Consider the following 19,534-nt stretch of genomic DNA (forward strand, 5'->3'; position numbering starts at 1 on the left):
TGAAAAAAAGCACTCGAGAACTTTAGAATATTAAATCTCCTCTTCTTACTTATCTGCAACTCTTTTAATCAGCTCTCCTCTCAAAGCCAGAGTCTCTCAGTCAGTGATTCCGATTACCACAGAATCTAGATACTGATGACTCTGTGTTAGGCAGAAACCGGTCCGCTTATTAACCTTATCCAAAGAATATTCAAAACATGACTTCAAGAGAATTTTACAAAGCATTTTCTTCCAGCCACTTTATATTACATTTCGATTTCAACATGCTTATTCTAGACAAATTTTTCCCTTTGCTTCTCATCAAGTTTAGCTTAGTCATCTTTTAACAATTCTCACAACAATTTAATGATGGGTGATGGAAGTCCCATTGTTTCAGTGGGAGTGCACAATTAAACAAAGCGCCTTGAGGCCAAAGAACATGACCTTATCCCTGGGTGACACTGATGTGGTACTGTTTGCTAAGCACAAAGGTAGGATTATCACTTACACTACAAGAGTGCCACAGCATAGAAAGCACTTTCTAATCTCCATGGAACACAATTTCCATGCTTCACCTAATGCCCTTTTTCCCCTCATAGTCCAGTATTGCCTGATCTCTTCAGGAAACTAAGGCTTATGTATTCATGCTGTCTGCATGTATTTTCATCATTCTCCCGCACCTCCTGCCTTAAAGTAACTTTTTAAAACTAGTTGAACAATCACAACCAAACCGGAGAAAAGAAGAGAGGTCTTCATTATTAAATTCTCACCAGCTTTATGAAAACAGGTACTTAGAGACTAAAATCTTGCCCATCACATTGAAGATAACTGCAGCACAGGCTCAACCTTTATTAGAGTCTGAAGAATGTCTACAGACTGAAGACATAAATCTTTATAGGGCTTCATTACGCATACTATTTCAATTGTTTTAATATTAAAGTTATGCTAGATTTCTATAAGGCAAATCTTAAATACTAAAAGTGAACATTAAGAGCACAACTGTGGAACAAAAACATTAAAAATGGATAATGAATCAACATATGCTATTAATTGCATTGTTTCTTTCAGTTCTTAATCACAATTAAGGAAGACACAACAGAGAATCATTCGTAGAATATAAAATGCAATAGAAAAGCGTGGGTGTTCAGACACTTAATGGCAAACATTTACCATCCAACTGTTCTGCACTTGTAAAGAAGCAATTTTTTTAGCAATCGATTGAGGATATTACTAAGAATATCCTTCTAGATATCCGTGTAGTTTCAACAAAAACCCAGGGTACTTATAACACCAGACACTGAGAAGGGAGAAACGAGAGGAATGACAGGGCAGCAACCCTAATGTAAGCTTTTTATGTGATGACATCATCATGTTACAAGTTGGCCTGTCCGGTTACACAAGGTGAATACTGATCAGCCTTTCTTAACTGGCTCCTCTGCTGTGATAAACAGTTCACTGCCATTTGTGTGGTATGTGCAGTACGAACTCTGGAAGGAAATGATGGTCATGAGTTTTGAAAAGTTACTTCCATAAATGACCATCACATATACCTGAAAGCTATTTTTTAAATGCAGATCTTTAAATTCTACACAAACGACACTAGTAGAAGCTAAATTATATCTTAAATGGTTACTACTTATAAATTAAGAGCAATTAAGAGCTCTAACAATGCATTGCAATGCAGTATCTGCTGTAAAGAAAGCAGTTAACACACAGCAAAATGATGTACTGCAGTGAAATCACATCTCATCCTAGATCATTTTATTAACTTTGCCAGCTTTTCTGACAGAATGCTACTTAACACTATTATGAAGATTCATGCTACTGATATAATTAAGCATAAATCAATTAATCAAAACTTAACTATTTTGCTCCATTTTTTTCAATTGTTGAACATAAATGTTATTTTCAAGCTCAAAGATTTTGTTATAAATTCATCTTTGAAATCTTCACAATTTTGCAAAGAAAAACTATGAAATTGGAAGCCCTCTTCAGGAAGTGTTATGTTTAGGAAATAACGCGGAAGATTAACTCTCCAGTGGGCAAACTCTCCAGTGTAAGTGAAAGATTAATCTTGCTTGGACTGGTAATGCTCAAGTTGTATGACATCCAGTCATGTTGATAGTGACAGTGTCTGAACAAACAGGATTAGTAATGATACCAGTAATGGCATATGTATAAACTGATGGTATGCTATCAGCAAAACCGGAAAGACCAGAAACCACAGGATTCTCCAATTCAAAAGCAGGCAACAGCAATATTGTTCTAAGCATACAAAAAATTTCATGCATACAACTTTGCACTTAGGGACAATGCTCAGTACCAAATTTTGTAAACTTCAGGAGAAATTAAATGCAGCGTGCCTATGCAGCTGATACCAGTTCCTAATCAAATGTGGTAGACTCGAAATCAACTCTTCAGTAATGTAAATGATCCTTTTGAAAGTCTTTTTTGGAACCTTTTTAAGTTAATGTGTGAAGTTTTGCAGAAAATGTGTCACTTTTTCTTTGAACAAGTCTTTCTTTCATGGTACAGCACCATAAGGTAAATTATCTTTGAGGAACATAAAGCACACTTAAGTCACTCCTTTCTTTTGAATATAGGACATCTGAAAATTGATGGAAATTTTATTGGCCTTGGGTCATAATGTTTAACAGGTTTATCTAATTTCATTCCAGAGCATTTACATAGTCATATAAATTTTTTTCTTTCTAACCATAATCATCCTTTGACTTATTCTTATTAAGCTTATTATGCCTAGAAAAGTACAAGGAAAGGACAGGCAGATTTCTGCACCCAAAACTTCAAGGAGCAACTGCAATATATTTCTTGAGAATAAGCAATGTGAACTTACAAACACATGAAGGTCACATTGAGAAGTTAGTTAAAATTAAAATTAGTTAATAAATAGTTAATAAAAAAATTAGTTAATAAAATAAGTTAAAATAAGTTAGTTAAAATTAGAGCCAAAAGCTAATCCTGTTAGATTAAGTTAGACCAGTTTTCTGAAATGCTGGCCTTAGATTTTTATCATGTCTGCAGATCAGAAAATGCAAATATGCCATAGAAAGATTTAAAAAATAATAAAAAAAAACATTTACGAATCACCATCATCTTATCTGGAAAGATATAAGGGTGATGGAAGAAGAACAATCAGTTATGTCTGCTTACCAAAGTATTTAGAAGGAAAAAAAATATTCAAAATCTGCCTATGGCCAACTTTTTCTGACTTTGTGTCACATTCACTTTGAATAAATTTTGCTTTTTTATTATAAACTAGCAAGACAAACATTTGTTATTTACGGTCATAGGGAGGTAGAACTGCCATAGGCAAACCTACTAGACATATGTCTTTTTAGAAAATGTAAGAATGGGGCTGTTGGGGGGAAAAGAAAGAAAGGAAGGACTGGAATCCTTTATGTTCTGGAAAATTGGAAGAAACGTAATTTTAGCATCATGACAGTTGTCATTGGCATTTTGTGTCTTCTCAAGGAAGTTCAATTTTTTCTTGATACAATGGCAAAGACTGTTAAATAGACACATTTTTTTCCCCACTTCAGAAGCATTTTTCAGGGCTTTTCTTTACCTTAAGTATATACAGCATGGTTTTTTTCTAACTACAGAACACATTTAGTACAATACATACAATGGCAATCCCTGCCTAGTCTTTAAATGCAAATTGTACCATGCTTCAACTGTAAGATACAAATAAACCTAGAGCAGATCACTATGCAAATTAAGTTCAATTAGAATTTGTCATTGCTGTAATCCCTCACGCGTTTGTGCTTACCTGCAGGTAAATACTTCAGCTGGTTGTTAGCCAGGCGAAGATGACGTAAAGATCTCAGGCGGCCAATCTCTGGACACACAATTTCGAGGGCATTATCACTTAGGTCCAGAAACTGCAGTTTAACGAGGGAGCCAATGGCTTGTGAGAGAACAGATTAAAACATGAATGTGACCCAACAGTAATGTTAAAATCTTAATAGGACTATGAGAGGATAAAAAGCCACAGTACCTAACACCTATGTCTGAGCAGATTTTGACTTACTAAAGCCAGTCTCACAACTGTATGACATACTTTGCGGAAATGCCTATCTATCTAACAAACAGTACTGCTGGCAGCAAGACAGGGAGGAAAAAATAGCGATGTACAGAATATTCCCATTTCTAGATTCTCTTCAGATGATTCTGCTCCAAAATATTTTTTTCCGTTCCTTTGCTTTAATTCTATTAAATTTATATATTCAGAAAGAGTTTAAAGTACTTTCCTGAAGTTGGGCACATAACTCTACAATTAAGACAAGGAAGAGAAACTAGTACAAGTTCTTGATACTTTAGGTTTCAAATCTGTCATGATCTAAACCAACAGAGTATTCTGCGTGGTAACTGGCTGACAGCAGAAGACACTCTGGAGTTTTGTTTCTGTACATAAGTGCCATTTCGCCTTTTCACTTTCTGCAATTAGAGCTGAAGCAAACAGCATTTAGGTGCATTTGAGAATTCATTAAAAGAATTTAACATAGCATAAACAAGGATATTATTGACTAAGAGCTACACTGGTATATTTTGTATGAAAATCTTTAATGTTTTATGGGAAAATAAAGGAAAAATAGGCCTCTTCAAAGAAGAAAAATGAATATTTTATGATTCCTGCCACTTATTGTGAGCTGGTAGATTACTTACCTTCAGGTACAACAACTATGTTATTTGAATGAAGGTACCTAGGGGGAGGAGAAAAAAAGCAGAGGACACCACCTGTTACCCTCAAGGACTTCTGCTACATAATCAGTTTGCAAAATATCCAATTTCAGACTGAAAGAGCACCCTCAAAGCCATTCCGCTCTATGACCACAAAAGCTGTGGAAACTGTATAAACTGGCAATGGATAGGTACTTAAGTTTCACTTAGACTATTAAATGATTAACATAAAAATAAAAGAGAATGACATACAATTATTTAAAACAAAACATTCAACGTTACAATAATAATGGGCTTTGGTTTTGAGAGTCATAAGAGGAAAGCAAAAGGGAAAAAGAACAAAGCAGACAGAATAACCAGAATGAAGCATATTTGATCACCAAGTTATTCCACACGGCCAAATGCCGGGCAAGAAGAGAAAAAAGCCCAAACCCACACAAGTTATACAATTATAAACATTTTCCCCTGCGCATAAACTCTTACACCTTTACTGACCGAAGCAAGCAAGCACGTGATCTACTCACTGCAAGTGGGTTTTTTCAAACCTAGAGTACATTTTTCTAAAGAAAAACCCTCTCTCACACACCGTCATTTAGGTGGGTAGTGAGGGTGGCCAGGTCTCTCACTAAGAACATTCAGCACCCTCTGCTGGAGCACTCCCCGCACATGAGCAACATCAGAACTATTCTTAGATTAACACAATTTTCAAATATTGACATCTAATTGTAAAGGTATACTGAGTACTCAGTGTCCAATCACTTAGGCATCCACGGAAATTAAGTTACACAGCATATTTTTTCCCATTCTATTCAAACAGCATTTCCAAAAGTAAGAGCCTGTCTTTTTGGGGAGATAGAGGTAGAACAAGGAAAAAGACAGATGAACGTTTCAACTGGATGGAACACCTGACCTTCTCTTTTTCTTTAAAAGTTGCAGACATTTAAAGTTTACTAAAAATGTAACAAACATAAGGATAGCAGATATGTTTGTAGAAATCCTTATATATACACCTCAGGATGAGAATTCTCCTACCCATTTCAGCTGCAGCTCTTGAAAACACTTGTGAACTATTTCACTCAAGCTAAAAGAAGTGTACATTATGAGGATCTACACCTAGCATCCCAGCATGAGGGACACAATATACAAAGAAACAGACAATAGTGAAGTTTTTAAAAATATACAGTGAAATTGCTAAGGATGTAACTTTCAGGAAAATGAAAATCAGTTAAGTTTGTCTTTCAAAATTTAAAGTTACTGTTACAAATTATTCTCTAAATAAATCTTTATTTTGCCGTCTCTGTCAACAAAACATCTCTTACTGTCTGATCAAAAATTGACTTGTACTATTAGAGCTACACAAACCACAGGCCCACTACAGTTCTCTCTAGACCACCAGAATGTGTGGGATAACGGTGGTACAACTAAGCTTGCTGAACCCCAAAGAATTAGGTTTGACTCCTACAAACTCCTGTTTGTAAGAGATTAAGCTGTAATTTATAAAGGTTTTCTTAAAGGCACCGTCAGATAACATGGAGATTTCCTAATGCTCTGTGGCAAATCATTAAATACTAAGTATATCAAATACAAAAATATTTATTTTACTGCTTCAGAGCACAAACATACTCTCAAGACTCAGGCATGAGACAAGACTGTGTCTTAAACAAGTTGGAGACTGCAGTGACCTACAAAACAGTTCAATAACACTGTGGTCGTGTGTACCAGAAAGGTGTGGTTTCAAGGGCCAAATTAAGATGACAAGATCAGACAGCTGAATGCATTAGACTACCCAGATACACACCTCCTCCTGTTTGGAGCTTTCCATTAAATAAACAGAATCAATGGTCCATCAGTTACTCAACTGAAAGTGAGCCAAATGAGTTATAAAGGGAAAACAGGATGTCCCTTTTAACCCCCCTGCCACTAATCCTACCATACAAGGAAATCAACCTTACAAGAAGAAAAGGGGAGGGAAGAAGACATTGACTCAGGGGCTTACAGCTTAAAATTAATTGTCAAAATAACACAGTTCATGTGACATCCATTCTTTGGACAAGACTAGATAAACTACTCTGCGTACAGCAATTATCATTAAGTAGTTACTACCCCTATTTGCTCATTCCTGCTCCTATTTGACAATCTGTGACTTGGTTCCAAAAAAAGTATTACTACAATCAGCAAGACTGAGATCATAATATCCCAGTAGCTGGGGTGGAAATGAGCAACTAGGGATGGGCTGGAGGCAGTAACCTGTTACTCTGGCTCTGTCACAACCATCTGACCGTTGCATTTGGAGGTTTCAGTGCTTTATCAGGGTGACAACAGTCTATAGAGGAGGTGGGGGGTAAATATTTTTTCCCTTAGCAGTGTAGACATTTGTATAACAGTTCTTGTTATACAATAAACAAGAAATGATAAAAAATATTAACATGGGACTGAATACATCTGGATATACCTCCTTTAAAAAAGACAGACACCCCCCCCCCCCCCCAAAAAAAAACCCCGACCCTTTCTTGCCCTCCAAGAAAACCCTTCACACTTCAGAGGTAAGTTATGTGCAAGCAATACATTCTAGAATTATTTTAAGATAAGGTGGATCGGCATAATAAAAATATATTAGAACTCCTACACAAACTCACAATTCCACGAGGTTTGGAAGCTTCTGTGCAAGGTTTTCTGGCTGAAAAAGAGTTAGAGATTTTTTAGGTTTCAAAACAAGAAACAGACACACACATATTGTGTACCCAACTCATTTTAATAACCATACTAAAACATGTCAGCAACTAGTCACAGAAAAAATGGCAACAAGGAGCTTGTATGCAATACCCTATTTCCACATCCCCACACGTTCCCCATCAGTGCAATCTGGGATGTATCAATGGTGAGCAATTCACCACTGAAACAGAACTACAGCCTAGAAGTGACATTAATGTGTCCTCAATCAAATGGTAGTCAGACTTCTGAGGCTGAAAAGATGGATTACCAAAACCTTACTTTTGAAAATATATTCAAATAATTGAATTAGTTGAGGCCAAGAGACTCCTAAGAAGCTGCAGCCTTTACAGACTTAAAGCAGAACAAGAACTATACAAGATGTCTAACCACAATGTATTTTATTTCGTAATGCTGCTAAACTGGGAAATGACCTACAAACTTTGTGCAGCTTAATCAATTACCACCAAGGCAGAAGTGCTGAATCCAAACTAGATTACCATATTTACATATTAACATGCATATCATTTTCTAACTGCTAACTGATCCCTAGCTGCAATTCTGTTTCCTGATGGCATTTATAACCATGAACATATATCACAAAATCGGCTTCACAAGTTTCAGATGTCACGTTGGTAACCGTACTCGAAATGATTCAAGGTTAAGACAGTTTTATTGCTTAAGAAGTCTACTTTAAACATAGATATGTTTTATTGAAAAAAGTTTTTACAATACACATATATGCAGAAACAAATGAATTTTAAAAGCAGCTTGATCACACAATCTCCTGTTAAAAAAAAACCTAGCAATTTTAACTGTCATGTAAATTTAAGGTATATTATTATCTAAAATACTTAAATTTGTGTTTATAAAATTATTATGAAGGAATATGCTAACTTGAAAAAGTAATGCAATAATATTCTTATGTAGCAAATATGCCACATCCTAGATCAGAGTACAAAAAATAGGGTTTTTTTAAACTATGGAGCAGCAAATGATGGCTCAATAAAGGAATCCGTTGACGTCAAGACCCAAGAAACAGGCTATAACTAATCCGTTGTTGCCACCTACTGGAAGGTTTGCTACTGTACATTTATCTTCGCACAGAATTTTATTTGGTCAAAGAGAAAAGCTTAAGCTGGGAAAACATGCAAAGGCTGCAACATGCTCAAGCACAAAAGATTCAAGCTTTAATTTAGAAAATGAAGAGGGAATGTGAAAAAAAAAATCACTGCCATCCTACACCCTTTATTAGAATGAGGTTACTAACCTGAATCACAAACTATTTTCGCATTATACATGAAGGTCATACTTTTATTCTTGCTTTAACTGCTTCATATTTGTAAGAGAGCTAAACTCAGGAGAGAGACAACTTTACAGTTTAGCAAGTCTATAGCAGAAATTCTGCTTATCTTCTTGAGTACCACAAAACAATGGGTCCGAATCAAAGTTGTTCAATCCAACATCCTACAATGAAATTAAGATTTTAAAAAATCCTATTCATGATCCATCAATTGAGAGGTAAAACTAACTCTGGTCTCTGCTGGTGACACAACAATGATGATAAATGAATCATCAATTCTGCCACCAGTTTAGCAAAGCTTGCCTCACCCTCACACCCACTGGAGATTTTTCAAAAAGTGAAACTGCTGATCTGTCTGAATGGCCCAGGATTGCATATTCCGAGTTAGTAAATTACAAACAATTGTTCTTTGATATGGCTAGATCTTGCTTCTGACGGTGCCATCAAGACAAACACATATTTCCTTTTAATAGATGGGGAAATAGGACTACTGGAAGGCTAATGTTATCACTCAAACATTAAATGAGAAGGTAGAAGACTTGATGCTGGGATATAGGTGTGCTATATAGATTCTTGATCCATCCATTATGTCATAGCCTTCTATCATTTCCATCTTGCCAATAAAGACAAAAATGAAATTATTCTTAGGCAAGGCATATGTAAATTCTGTCAGCGTAACTATTCTAGACGTTTTCATAGGAGCCATCTGTCAGGACTAGAGTCATTTTAGAAGAGGAAAGAAGAACAAAAGCTGATGTAGTCAACATTTTTCAGAACTCTCAAGGAATGAACTGGTGTGACAAAAGTACCACCTAACTTAAAGAAATACGGTGCAGATTTAGTTTTGATGATTGCTAATAATCCACATGCAATTTAAACTACTTATGGATGAGCTAATGCTCATCAGCTTGCATAGAATCAAAGGAGCACAAGGCTGCGAGAGACATCTTCCTTCAGTAACATATTTGTTTTCAGCTATTCTCAGATAAGATTCCCTCCTGCCCCTGCAGTGTAACTGACTAACTACGTCTTCACTGAAATTGAGATTACTACTTGTCCTACCAACAGTGGACATAAAAGAAAAAATTCATTATGAAAATACTGCCTTGTAAAAATTTCTGCTGATTTCTGCTCTCCTCCATTCCTCCTCTTGTATTGTTTTTCCTCTCCGTCTTCTCTTTTTGCAAGAGGAATTAACCTAAATCTCTCAATCTTCTCTCACAGCGCATGTCCTCTAAAAATCCCTTGCTGCTGCTTTCTAGGTTCTTTCCAATTTACCTAGGTTGTTTCTAAGTATGAAACTCCAGGCTCAATCTTTGCTCCAGCTTATGCTTTAACAGTATCCAATAATTATTTCCTTCTGCTTTTAATGGAGATTGTGAGACTTTCTATGTTCCAAAAAGACATCTGCCTTTTTTTGTAACACACTGCTGACTTGATCTATTTTGGTCCACTACAACTTCCAACATCTATTCTGCTGAACAGATGCTCAGTGAATGAGACCCAATTTTGTTTGCCTAGTTCCTAGCTATAGTGCTATGCACTTGAATGAGATTCCACCAAGTCATATTATGAGCAAGTTATCCTCATCATTTTGAGTCCTAATGCTCTACTTCATGCTGTTTGCAGGTCATTTTGCCTAGGTATGATCTACATTTTAAGTATCATTTCAGTTCTTTTACCCCAGGTCTCAGTTACAATACCAAACAGTATTGAGCAAGAGCTGCCTCCCTCATTCGATACATCTTCTGTTGACGGTAGCCATGGGTAATTACTCTTATGCCATCTTACATACATATTGGCTAGTAGTATTAACAGATATTGAGAGGATTGGCTAGTAGTATTAACAGATATTGAGAGGAAAATATCACTAAGCTGTTACTTATGAGACTTTGGTTTGGTTCTATTTTATAATTGCTTTGAGAAAAACAAAACCAGGCTCTAACACATACATGCAGAAAAACAATATACAAAACTCTCATTATTGTTTTGTCTTTTGAGCTGTGCAAACTTCATGAACCTTACACCACTAAATAATCACTGAATTTCACAAAGTGTCAAAGCAGAACTGTCTACAGTCTACGGTTAATTTTTAAAGCAGCTTTAATTTGTAACCACGAATCCTATCCCATTAAGTTATTAAGCAAAGCACTTGCCCAAAAACTGAAAGTGGCAAAATAATTCCCTACAGTACATGCAAACTTAAGGGACTCATTCAGGACGAAGAAAAGGCATAAAATTTTCAGAATCCTTCCAGCTTTTGTCCCATGAAGTGAGACCTTTATTGAGGATTTCTATGCATCATTGACAAAGCTTTAACACTGTTTAAACTGGAGCACTGGACTTCTTCTAGGAAGCACTGAAATATAGTTTTGGTGACTTTTAAGTAGTCAGGCCCTCCAGCTCCTCTGCTTTGTCTATTATTTTATCTGTCATATGGCGGAAGAGCCCAAGGAAAAAACAAAACAAAACACCAACAACTGAATTACTTGGAGACTTGAGCCTATTGACAGTGGCAAGTTTTGACTGTCTATGGTCTTACCAGCTCAAAATGTCTCACACAGTTATTTAACTACCCCACACTGAATTCCGAGGTCACAACATTCATTCAGGGCAAGAATTTGTTCAGTTTGGGGAAAAAACAACAAAACAAGAAGAAAACACAACAGAAAATCCCACAACCCTGAAATTAACTGTTTGTTCTCCTATCAACAGCAGCCCATAGACACAAGTTTTCACTGGCACCTTAAAAGCAAGCTTTGAATTAGACCCTGGGATTGACAATGCCTTTAAAATAAGGCACACACCAAGGTAAAAGTTATTTAGCCTAACGAAGGACTGTAGACTAGACTGCATAGTATCACCTAACAGCAGAAACGCCTGACCACTGATGCGAGCAAAATTTATAGCAGTTAAAAAAAACAACAAACCTCACAAGAAAACTCCCAGCAGATCTTCACAGAGCTTCAAGAGGGTAACCATAAAATGTCATAAACTTTCATTTATTATACTCTACATTACCTATGCAAGTTCAAACATAATACAACCAAATACTCATATTTCACAATGGATGACATCTTCAGGATCAGATTTGCTATAAGTTGGGTTTTTTTGGTTTTTTTTTTGTTTTTTCTTTTTTTTTTTAAATTATCTTGGTTTTTTCTGTTCCAAAAAATCAGAATTCCTAAACATACAGACAGTAAATGTTACAATAAAGAGGTTGTCGTACCAATGTGGTCAGGGAATTTCTTTTCATATAAAGTCTCTCCAAGTACTGCAGCCCCTCATCTTTCAGTAACTCCAAAGGAAAGTGATGGAGATTTCGGTAATTTAAGAACAAGTTCTTGTGCCTTTCCAGCTTTGCCTCAGAGATTGTTTTACATAGTTCTGATGCCATGACTAATCCTGTTCCAAGTCCCACATCTAGTGCATTGCATCTTCTGAAAGCAGACCCATTTCTAGGAGACAAAAAGAAGAAAAAAAAAAAACAAAAAACCAACAACATTATCAAGGTGTATGCCTGGCATTCTTTTGCAGAAAGCATTAGTTATTACATCTTATCTGATAATTTATCTGAACACACTTGTTCCAGTTAATACATAAATGAAGTACCCAGAACATCCACACCATAAGATATGTTAGAAGTAAGTCTTTGACTATTTTCTGGATAAAGTTTTAGTGTGTTTTCAAACCAGCAATAACAAGATCTTAAGGTATACATAATGGTTTTTTTCAGTCCATTTTCCATGGACCTTTCAGATAATTTTGTCAAAGTTGCCACCACAAGAAAAAAAAAAGAAAGAAACCTCTTACTACTAACCTTTATTCATGTCCTACATCTACTCTGTGAAGTGTAAAGAAGAATCCACAGATAAGAAAAACGCACAATTTATTAGGACTTCTTATCTTCAGATGACTAAAACATCTTGTAGCTTTTAAGCCAGAATGACAAAATGCAATGAAAGTTTGTTAAGCTTTCCCATATAAAACTACTGGAAGAATTTATCAGTTGGAAGAGGTATTGGGGATGGACAGCCAGTAAGGCCATTTTAAAATAAACTAATATATGAGAGGCCTGAAACTTACAGCAAGAAAATGTATGAAGAGCTAGATGTGACAGCAGATTTTCAGCTCTCATTACTAAAAATAAAACCAGAAAGAACTAAATGTCAAGCTTTAACTGACAATTTCAAAATCAGAAAACAAAGGTATGAAGACAAATTAAAAATTAACACGTATCTGAAACCAGGCTTTATTTAGCTTGTTTTTCATGTATAACCAAAATTCTACTTATTATTATGTTGTCTAGATTTAGGTAGTACCAGCAATGCTATATCTTTCCAACTGTCTCAGAAGTCAAGAGAACATAATAAATCCAGACTATTTATTAATTTAAAGTTACCAGTTTGCTACAGACTGGCGTGTATAAATTAATTTCTATTAACAAAAGGCAAGGAATCGTAACTGCTTTCCACCAGTAACATTTTCTATTTTAGTTCATTCCTTCACTGAAGGAGACATTTCTAATCATAACAGATATTGGAAGTGAAGTTATGAACAAGAATCCCATGTGATTATATGGTAGTTGTTGTAAACAAAACTCCTTACCCAGCTGAAGACTGACAAGTGGACCATACATGTATATCAAACTACTTTTACCAGTTTCAGTAATTCCCTTGATTTGCAGATAAGCAGCTTTTACCAGTCATCAACGTCCTTCTGGAAGAATATAGTATTTATTGTCTTAGAGTCCCACAGGCACTACTAATCACAACTTCGATGTAATATCTTGCACACCTTTTGTAGTCTTGAGTTATCCCCAATTCAAGCCACGCTAAGAGCAGCTCTGTAAGCAAATGATTACCCTGCTGAGAATCCTATATAAGATTAGGAAGTATCAGTCCAACTTTGGTTAAACAGTATTCATACGAGAACCATCGCTGAAGTTCCCTTCATCAGCTATCTTAAGGAGACAGGGTACACACGCTGCTGGCCCTGGGCACCAACAACACGACAGCTCCCTTAGTTCAACAGATAAAGGAAATGAAGCCGCTACAATTCCAAACTCCACATCTATGATCAGCATTAAAATAATTCAAGGAGAAGCATCAGAATTTTTAATGTAAATAGTCTGAGAGTATTGAGCACTAACTGGTACAATGCAAGAAATGGTAAAGGAAAGATCACCTTTTGCTGAAATATGTTTTTTAAATGAAAAGCTGTGAAGTCACAAAACACATACGTAAATATCCAATAGCCTTCCAATTTCTCCAGAGATGCTTTTTAGGTGTTCTGCACTTCCGGACTTCAGGGTTGTGATTCCATATAGCAACTGGACCACACTTAGCCATGGCACCCATGAATACACAGACACGCAAGTCCATAAATGCAAAGTCCAGTCATAACCTACTCTACTTTGGCTCTTACTTCAAAGGAAAACCCTCCTACTCCCGTCCACCACCAGCCAAACTTTTCCTCTCTAAATAATCTTTTCCCAGAGATGAGACACAGCACTAACAAAAAGGAACAGACACAATCACGGCCTGTAAGGAAGGTGAAAAGGGAGGATGAGGACAGGTAATACCCACCGATGATGCGATGATGACCCTGTGAGGAGTCGGGTGATTCAGGGGAGAAACCCGCGGTTTCACAGAGGAAGGAGCAGACAGACAGACAGACACAAGCCCGCACTGGGCACGGCACAGGGCGCGGAGGCTCGGAGGCGGCGTGCGAAGGGGCGACCCCGGAGACCCCAGACCGGGGGCCGCTCCCAGCCCCCTTGGGACTGCTTAGGGGGCAAAGAGAGAGCGCCCACGGACGGGTGAAAACTCGGAGGAGCCGCAGGGCACAAAAGAACGAAGCTGCGAGGCGGGGCTGCACGGAGCCGCCCTGCTCGCTGCTCCCTGGGCCCCGGGGGAGGCCGGCCGGTCACGGCGGGGTGCGAGGGAACCGGCCCGGCTGCGCGGGTGCGTGTGGGGGCGGCGGCCTGCGAGGGCTGAGGAGGCGGCGGGAGGCCGCCCGGCCCCCCGGCTGAAGCGCGGCCCGAGGGGAGCAAGGTGGAAGGGGCCTCGGCCCGGGGAAGGCTCACACCCCCTCACGGAGAAGGCGCCGCGCCCGCGGGCTCCGCTGGGCAGGCAGCAGCGGAGGCACCCGCACACACCCCCAGAACCCGATCCGCCCTGTCCCGCTCGCCGCCCCTCCCGCCGCGGGGAGGGTCACTCACCGGCACCGGCGCCGCCGGAGCGGGGAGCGGGGAGCGGCGATCGGCTCGGCTCGGCTCGGCTCGGCTCGGCGCCGCCGCCGGCCCAAGCACCCGGGGGCGGAACGGGCCCCAGCCGCGCGAGACCGCTGCCGCCACACGACTCTCGCGAGACGCCGCCCTGCCTCCCGTCCCGCCACAACACCGCCCCCCCCCACCACCCGCACCCGCCTCTCGCCCAATCACAGGGCACTCCACCGCCCGCCGTCCAATCACAAGTTGCCCTCTCTCCCAGCCTTAGGGCTCCTCCCCTGCTGGCCAATGGGAGGGCGCCCCGCCTCAGCGCCTCGCCCGCCTCCCGCGGTGGCCTCGGGGCGGCTGTGAGGGGCTGGCGGGCGGTGGGGACGGGGACGGGGACGGGGGCGGTCTTCCCGCCCAGGGGTCGCCTGGGGGCAGCACGTAGGCCCGACCTGCTTTCCCAGGTGTTTACGCAGTTCCCGGTGCTAACAACAGTTATCCCTGCTTAACAGCTTTTGAAGGAGAACGTCATTTGCGGGTAAAAGTTGTGGCCAGAGACCATCTTCCCAGCCAAATTTTGGTGCAGCTAACGCTATCTTCTGTATCTTTGTGAACAGCAGGCTGGACACCCTGAGGCAACGCTGCCTACACCCTCAGCCTGCCCATCGCGACCATTTTGTTGAAACAGGCAAGGGAATTAGGGAAGCTCAATTTACCTACGTGCTGTTCCCCTGATTTTGATTTTACGTGTAGTCACGCATACTGAGATCACCCAATACATAAATCCTATCCTCAAGAAGGTCGTGTTTGTGTTACGTCAGTAATCTAATGACAGCAAATTCCCTCATACTCAGACTATTTAACATTACTGGGTATTAGAAGTTCTTGGTTGCTGAAGATTAGCCCTACCAGCTGCCTAAAAAAGGAATCCCGGCTGCAGAAATCCTCTTTCTAGTTCCCACAGACTAATTAACATAAACTTGCCTTAACAAGATTCACGCAGCAGGTCTGCAGGGGAACCAAGAAGCTCAATGTAGAAGATGAATACCTTGCAGAAGGCATTTCTTCTTTCCTGTATATTCACAGAACTTGCACTTGAAGCAAAGCAGCATTCGGAAAACGCTTTAAGATTTTTTCTTGCAGACTCATTTATCTCTTTTTCAGTTCTAAATAAAGACTAGCAGTCCTTAATTGCTCATTTGTCATTTTCCTGCACTTGAATGGCAATTTATTTTGACAAATATACTTGCTCAGTCTTACTTGCCACTTGCAGTCTTTTTGGAGTTGTTTTTTCAGATAAATAGATTGGATTTTGTTGAAATAATTTGAGATGAAATAATTTACCCTTCAAAATTCAACATCGTCCATATTTATCACATCATACTGCATACATTATTTCTTACTGTGGTTGATAGTTTTTAAAAACAGCAATTACATCACACTTCTTAATGTCACTTCGGTCCCATGTTATAAATATCTGAGAAATTAGAAGTTAAGCGTACTTCAGACCAAAGTACAAGCTGGATATGAGCACAGTTAGCAACACATTCCTCAGAGGGAATTCAATGATGTGTCAAACCAAATGTTCTCCAGGATATTAAGTCATTGATCAGGACAGAAACTGTGTTCCTGCCTTCTTCCACTAAAGTACAGACAGGAAAGATGAAGCTTTTTTTCTGGGAGACCTGCTCTTAACAGAGCCAGGATACTTAATGTGTTTCTTTACACATATGTTGTAATGTTTTTTGTTTTTTTGGTTGGGGATGGTTTTTTGAGGCAGTAACAGGGAGGAGATAAGATGACTTAACTCTGATATTTTTGAGAGCAAACTTTCGTCTGTTTCTTCTTTTCTGCTCACACCAACAAAGGGACTACAGAGATCAGAGCAATGCTAAAATGTCTTTGGTTCTGCTCTGTCACGGAAACAAATTCAGCTCTCAGGGTGTGCCTTCAGTGATTATAATACATCCTATGTATTCATGGAGTCAGTGTAAACTGCAGGAGCAGTTTAGGATCACTGAAACTATTAAAGATGTTAACTATATATATATATTTAGTACTGGGGCTGTCAATATTTCAGTGGGGAGTTTTAAAACTGAGGATTTGAAAGAATATTTTTTAAATCTCTCTTTTGTTTTCTGAGTGAGAGGGTTCCTACTAGCCGTATTTAAAAATGTCTTCTCCCTCCTGGTAATAGAGTAATGTATATGATTCCCTCCAGACTGCCTTTCAGTTGGCAGGAGAGTCTGTAGGGTGAGATGAGCTGTTCTTTGCCAAGACAAACAAACATCCTCACCCACCTCAACTATCTTACATTTTTCTTGCTTGTTCCAGAGCTGTATCAGGTTCGTACCAGCTATATAGAGGTAAGTTACCTCATAGCTTTATGAGATCCACAAGAATTTTGATTGTGTTGAGTGTTCACACATCACTTTATCTTGTGTCTTTCCTCCTGAAGCACTCACTCGGGCTTCTCTCTTTATTGTCTTGCGTAGCCTGCAATCGTCACACTCATTCATTCCGAGTTTGATTTTTTTTTTTCCTTGACCGATGCCATGACGATCTCCCAGGCTTGTGTCATCAAATTCTGTGTAGCACTTCTAAAAAGCGCTGCTCTCTCAGATCTGAAAGCTGATCTCTGAAGCTCTGATTCTGCACAGCACAGGTGTACAGTCTTGCCTGTGTAGTCACAAGGCTAAAAATGATGAGCAGAGCAGGGGGCATTGGAATCTGATCTTCCGACAGGGAGACTGCTTGCCTCATGGTTGCCAAGTCATTCCCATCTAACAAGTGAGACCAGTGGGATACCCTTTGCTAAGTAGATTTTTACTGTTTCTTTACCCCAGTTTAATTCTTAATTTTGTGCTTGTGAGAGCAAGGAACAGAGAGGCTGGAAATTTACATCTTGCTCAGAAGGGTGACTGATCTTACCTGTGCCTACATAAAGAAACTAAGAAAACTTGTTCTGAAGTGCAACTTCGAAGAAGTAGATCTGTTTAAGTAGTTAGCAGTTGCCTGTGTCTTGAAGACCTGCCTTCATCCGTTGGTTTGCTGGAACAAATCCAGTAACTGGAGCAAATGAGCACGGCTCCACCAGTGATCCCTTGTTTGTGCCAAACCTATACAAGCCAGATGAATGTAGTGTGAATAAAAGAGATGATGATATGTTATCAGATTTATTACACAAGGTAACTATTTGAGACTAACAACTTTGGGAAGATGCAATTGGAAATATCTTTGCATAGTAAAGCTTTATGCAACCATTTGCTTCTGTTTTGCCAAATGAAACATGAAGGAATTATTTTTCTTGAGGTTTTTGTGACAAGATTCCTAGCTCTCAATTTCACAGGAGATCCAAAATGTCTTGCTGAGCTTTTGAATTTGAGTTCTGAATACTCTGAGGTTCAACCTCCCTAATAACCCTGGGTGAGTCTTTTCCACCCAGTGCTGTGGGCACCGCTTATTGAATCACGTGCATTAAATTCGACTTTGTAAGTTTGGATTATGATCAAAATATTCACTGAGCAATTAAATGTCAGGTTTTAGCAGCAGGAAACTTTAGTGTGACTGATGCGTGACAGGAGAGGAGTGTTTCTCCTTTAAGGTCAGATAATTAGCAAGTATTTTTAACCTTCGCTCTTTAGCATGTTAACTAGCAGTACAAGATGGGCTTTCATGGAAATCACTGTATTCTGAGAATTACAGTGAGGCAAAAATCCATCAATAAACTCTAAGCTCATGCAGTTATACCTGGTACAGAGAGGTCGCGTGGGTTGGAGGAATCTTCTAGCCACAAGGAATTAACAGATCAATCCAGTGATCAACAGATGCAGTTTCAGCTTTCTTTAGGTTCTTTTTGCTGAAGGGTTGGTGCGTATTAGAGCGTTAGCATATGATGTGCACAAGTGTGGAAAGCAGTAGTAACCCAGTGGCCTGTCTGGTACATCTGCCAGGTCTCACAGCCAGTGAACCTCTTTGCCATGGTCAGACAGGAGAAGAAGCTGCTTTTCACATGCTTGGGATATTTGAAATGGTCTAGGAGAATGGCAGAGCTCTCCCGTACATGGCAGGATTCCAGTACAGGGGCTCAATGGTTTGTGCTGTCCTTTTGTCTTCTGCTTATCCCTAGAAAATGTCCATTGCCTAGAATTTTGAAAGTTCTCATGCAGTTGAGTACACAGTTTCGTTTTTCTGCTCTTGCAGGCACTGAGGGTGGCTTTTTCCCTCACCTATGAGGGCTACTGACTTACATTTTTCTTCTAACAAGAGCTGAGGGTCTTGTGTCATCACCAGATTCTGCAAACTGAGAGTTTAAGAAGCATATTTTCCTACTTTACTGGAGACACAATATATGCTATGTCACTTGTAAGAATTTTTTCAGTTTGCATTCTTTCTTCTAGAATTTCAAATCTATTAATTCTACTTACCCTTGTTTTCACTTTACAATGTCTTACATAACGCTTTTTCAGTATATACAGCTTTCATATACACAATGATACAAGATATCAGTTGGTATAAGTTTTGAGAATTTAGGATCTATTCTTTCCATAGGAGGGTTTTTTGCATTACACATACATTCATTGATTTGTCTTTCATATCAGGAAGAAATAAACTCACTAAAATAT

At 39.1% G+C, this 19,534-nt stretch overlaps 1 protein-coding gene across 7 annotated transcripts in view; it reads right to left on the reverse strand.

Annotated features, from left to right (window-relative positions):
- Positions 1-14,938, reverse strand: part of LRRC28 (leucine rich repeat containing 28) — a 54,637-nt gene extending 39,699 nt beyond the window's left edge. For 5 of the 7 annotated variants that reach the window (XR_012831191.1, XR_012831190.1, XM_075713775.1 and 2 more), the window contains exons 1-4: positions 11,922-12,133; positions 7,317-7,357; positions 4,666-4,703; positions 3,770-3,907 (exon numbers count right to left, since the gene is read on the reverse strand). Coding sequence is in view for 4 of the 7 variants with exons in the window: in XM_075713775.1 (XP_075569890.1) it covers positions 3,770-3,907; positions 4,666-4,703; positions 7,317-7,357; positions 11,922-12,089 (385 nt within the window). In the remaining 3 variants the exon portion in view is untranslated. Of the gene's footprint in view, positions 1-3,769; positions 3,908-4,665; positions 4,704-7,316; positions 7,358-11,921; positions 12,151-14,915 lie in introns of those variants that run through there. The other 2 variants (XM_075713776.1, XM_075713777.1) reach the window with 2 other exon arrangements.
- Between the last annotated feature and the right edge of the window lie 4,596 nt (positions 14,939-19,534).

Source organism: Pelecanus crispus, chromosome 7 (genome assembly GCF_030463565.1).
Source record: "Pelecanus crispus isolate bPelCri1 chromosome 7, bPelCri1.pri, whole genome shotgun sequence".
NCBI classification, from domain to species: domain Eukaryota; kingdom Metazoa; phylum Chordata; class Aves; order Pelecaniformes; family Pelecanidae; genus Pelecanus; species Pelecanus crispus.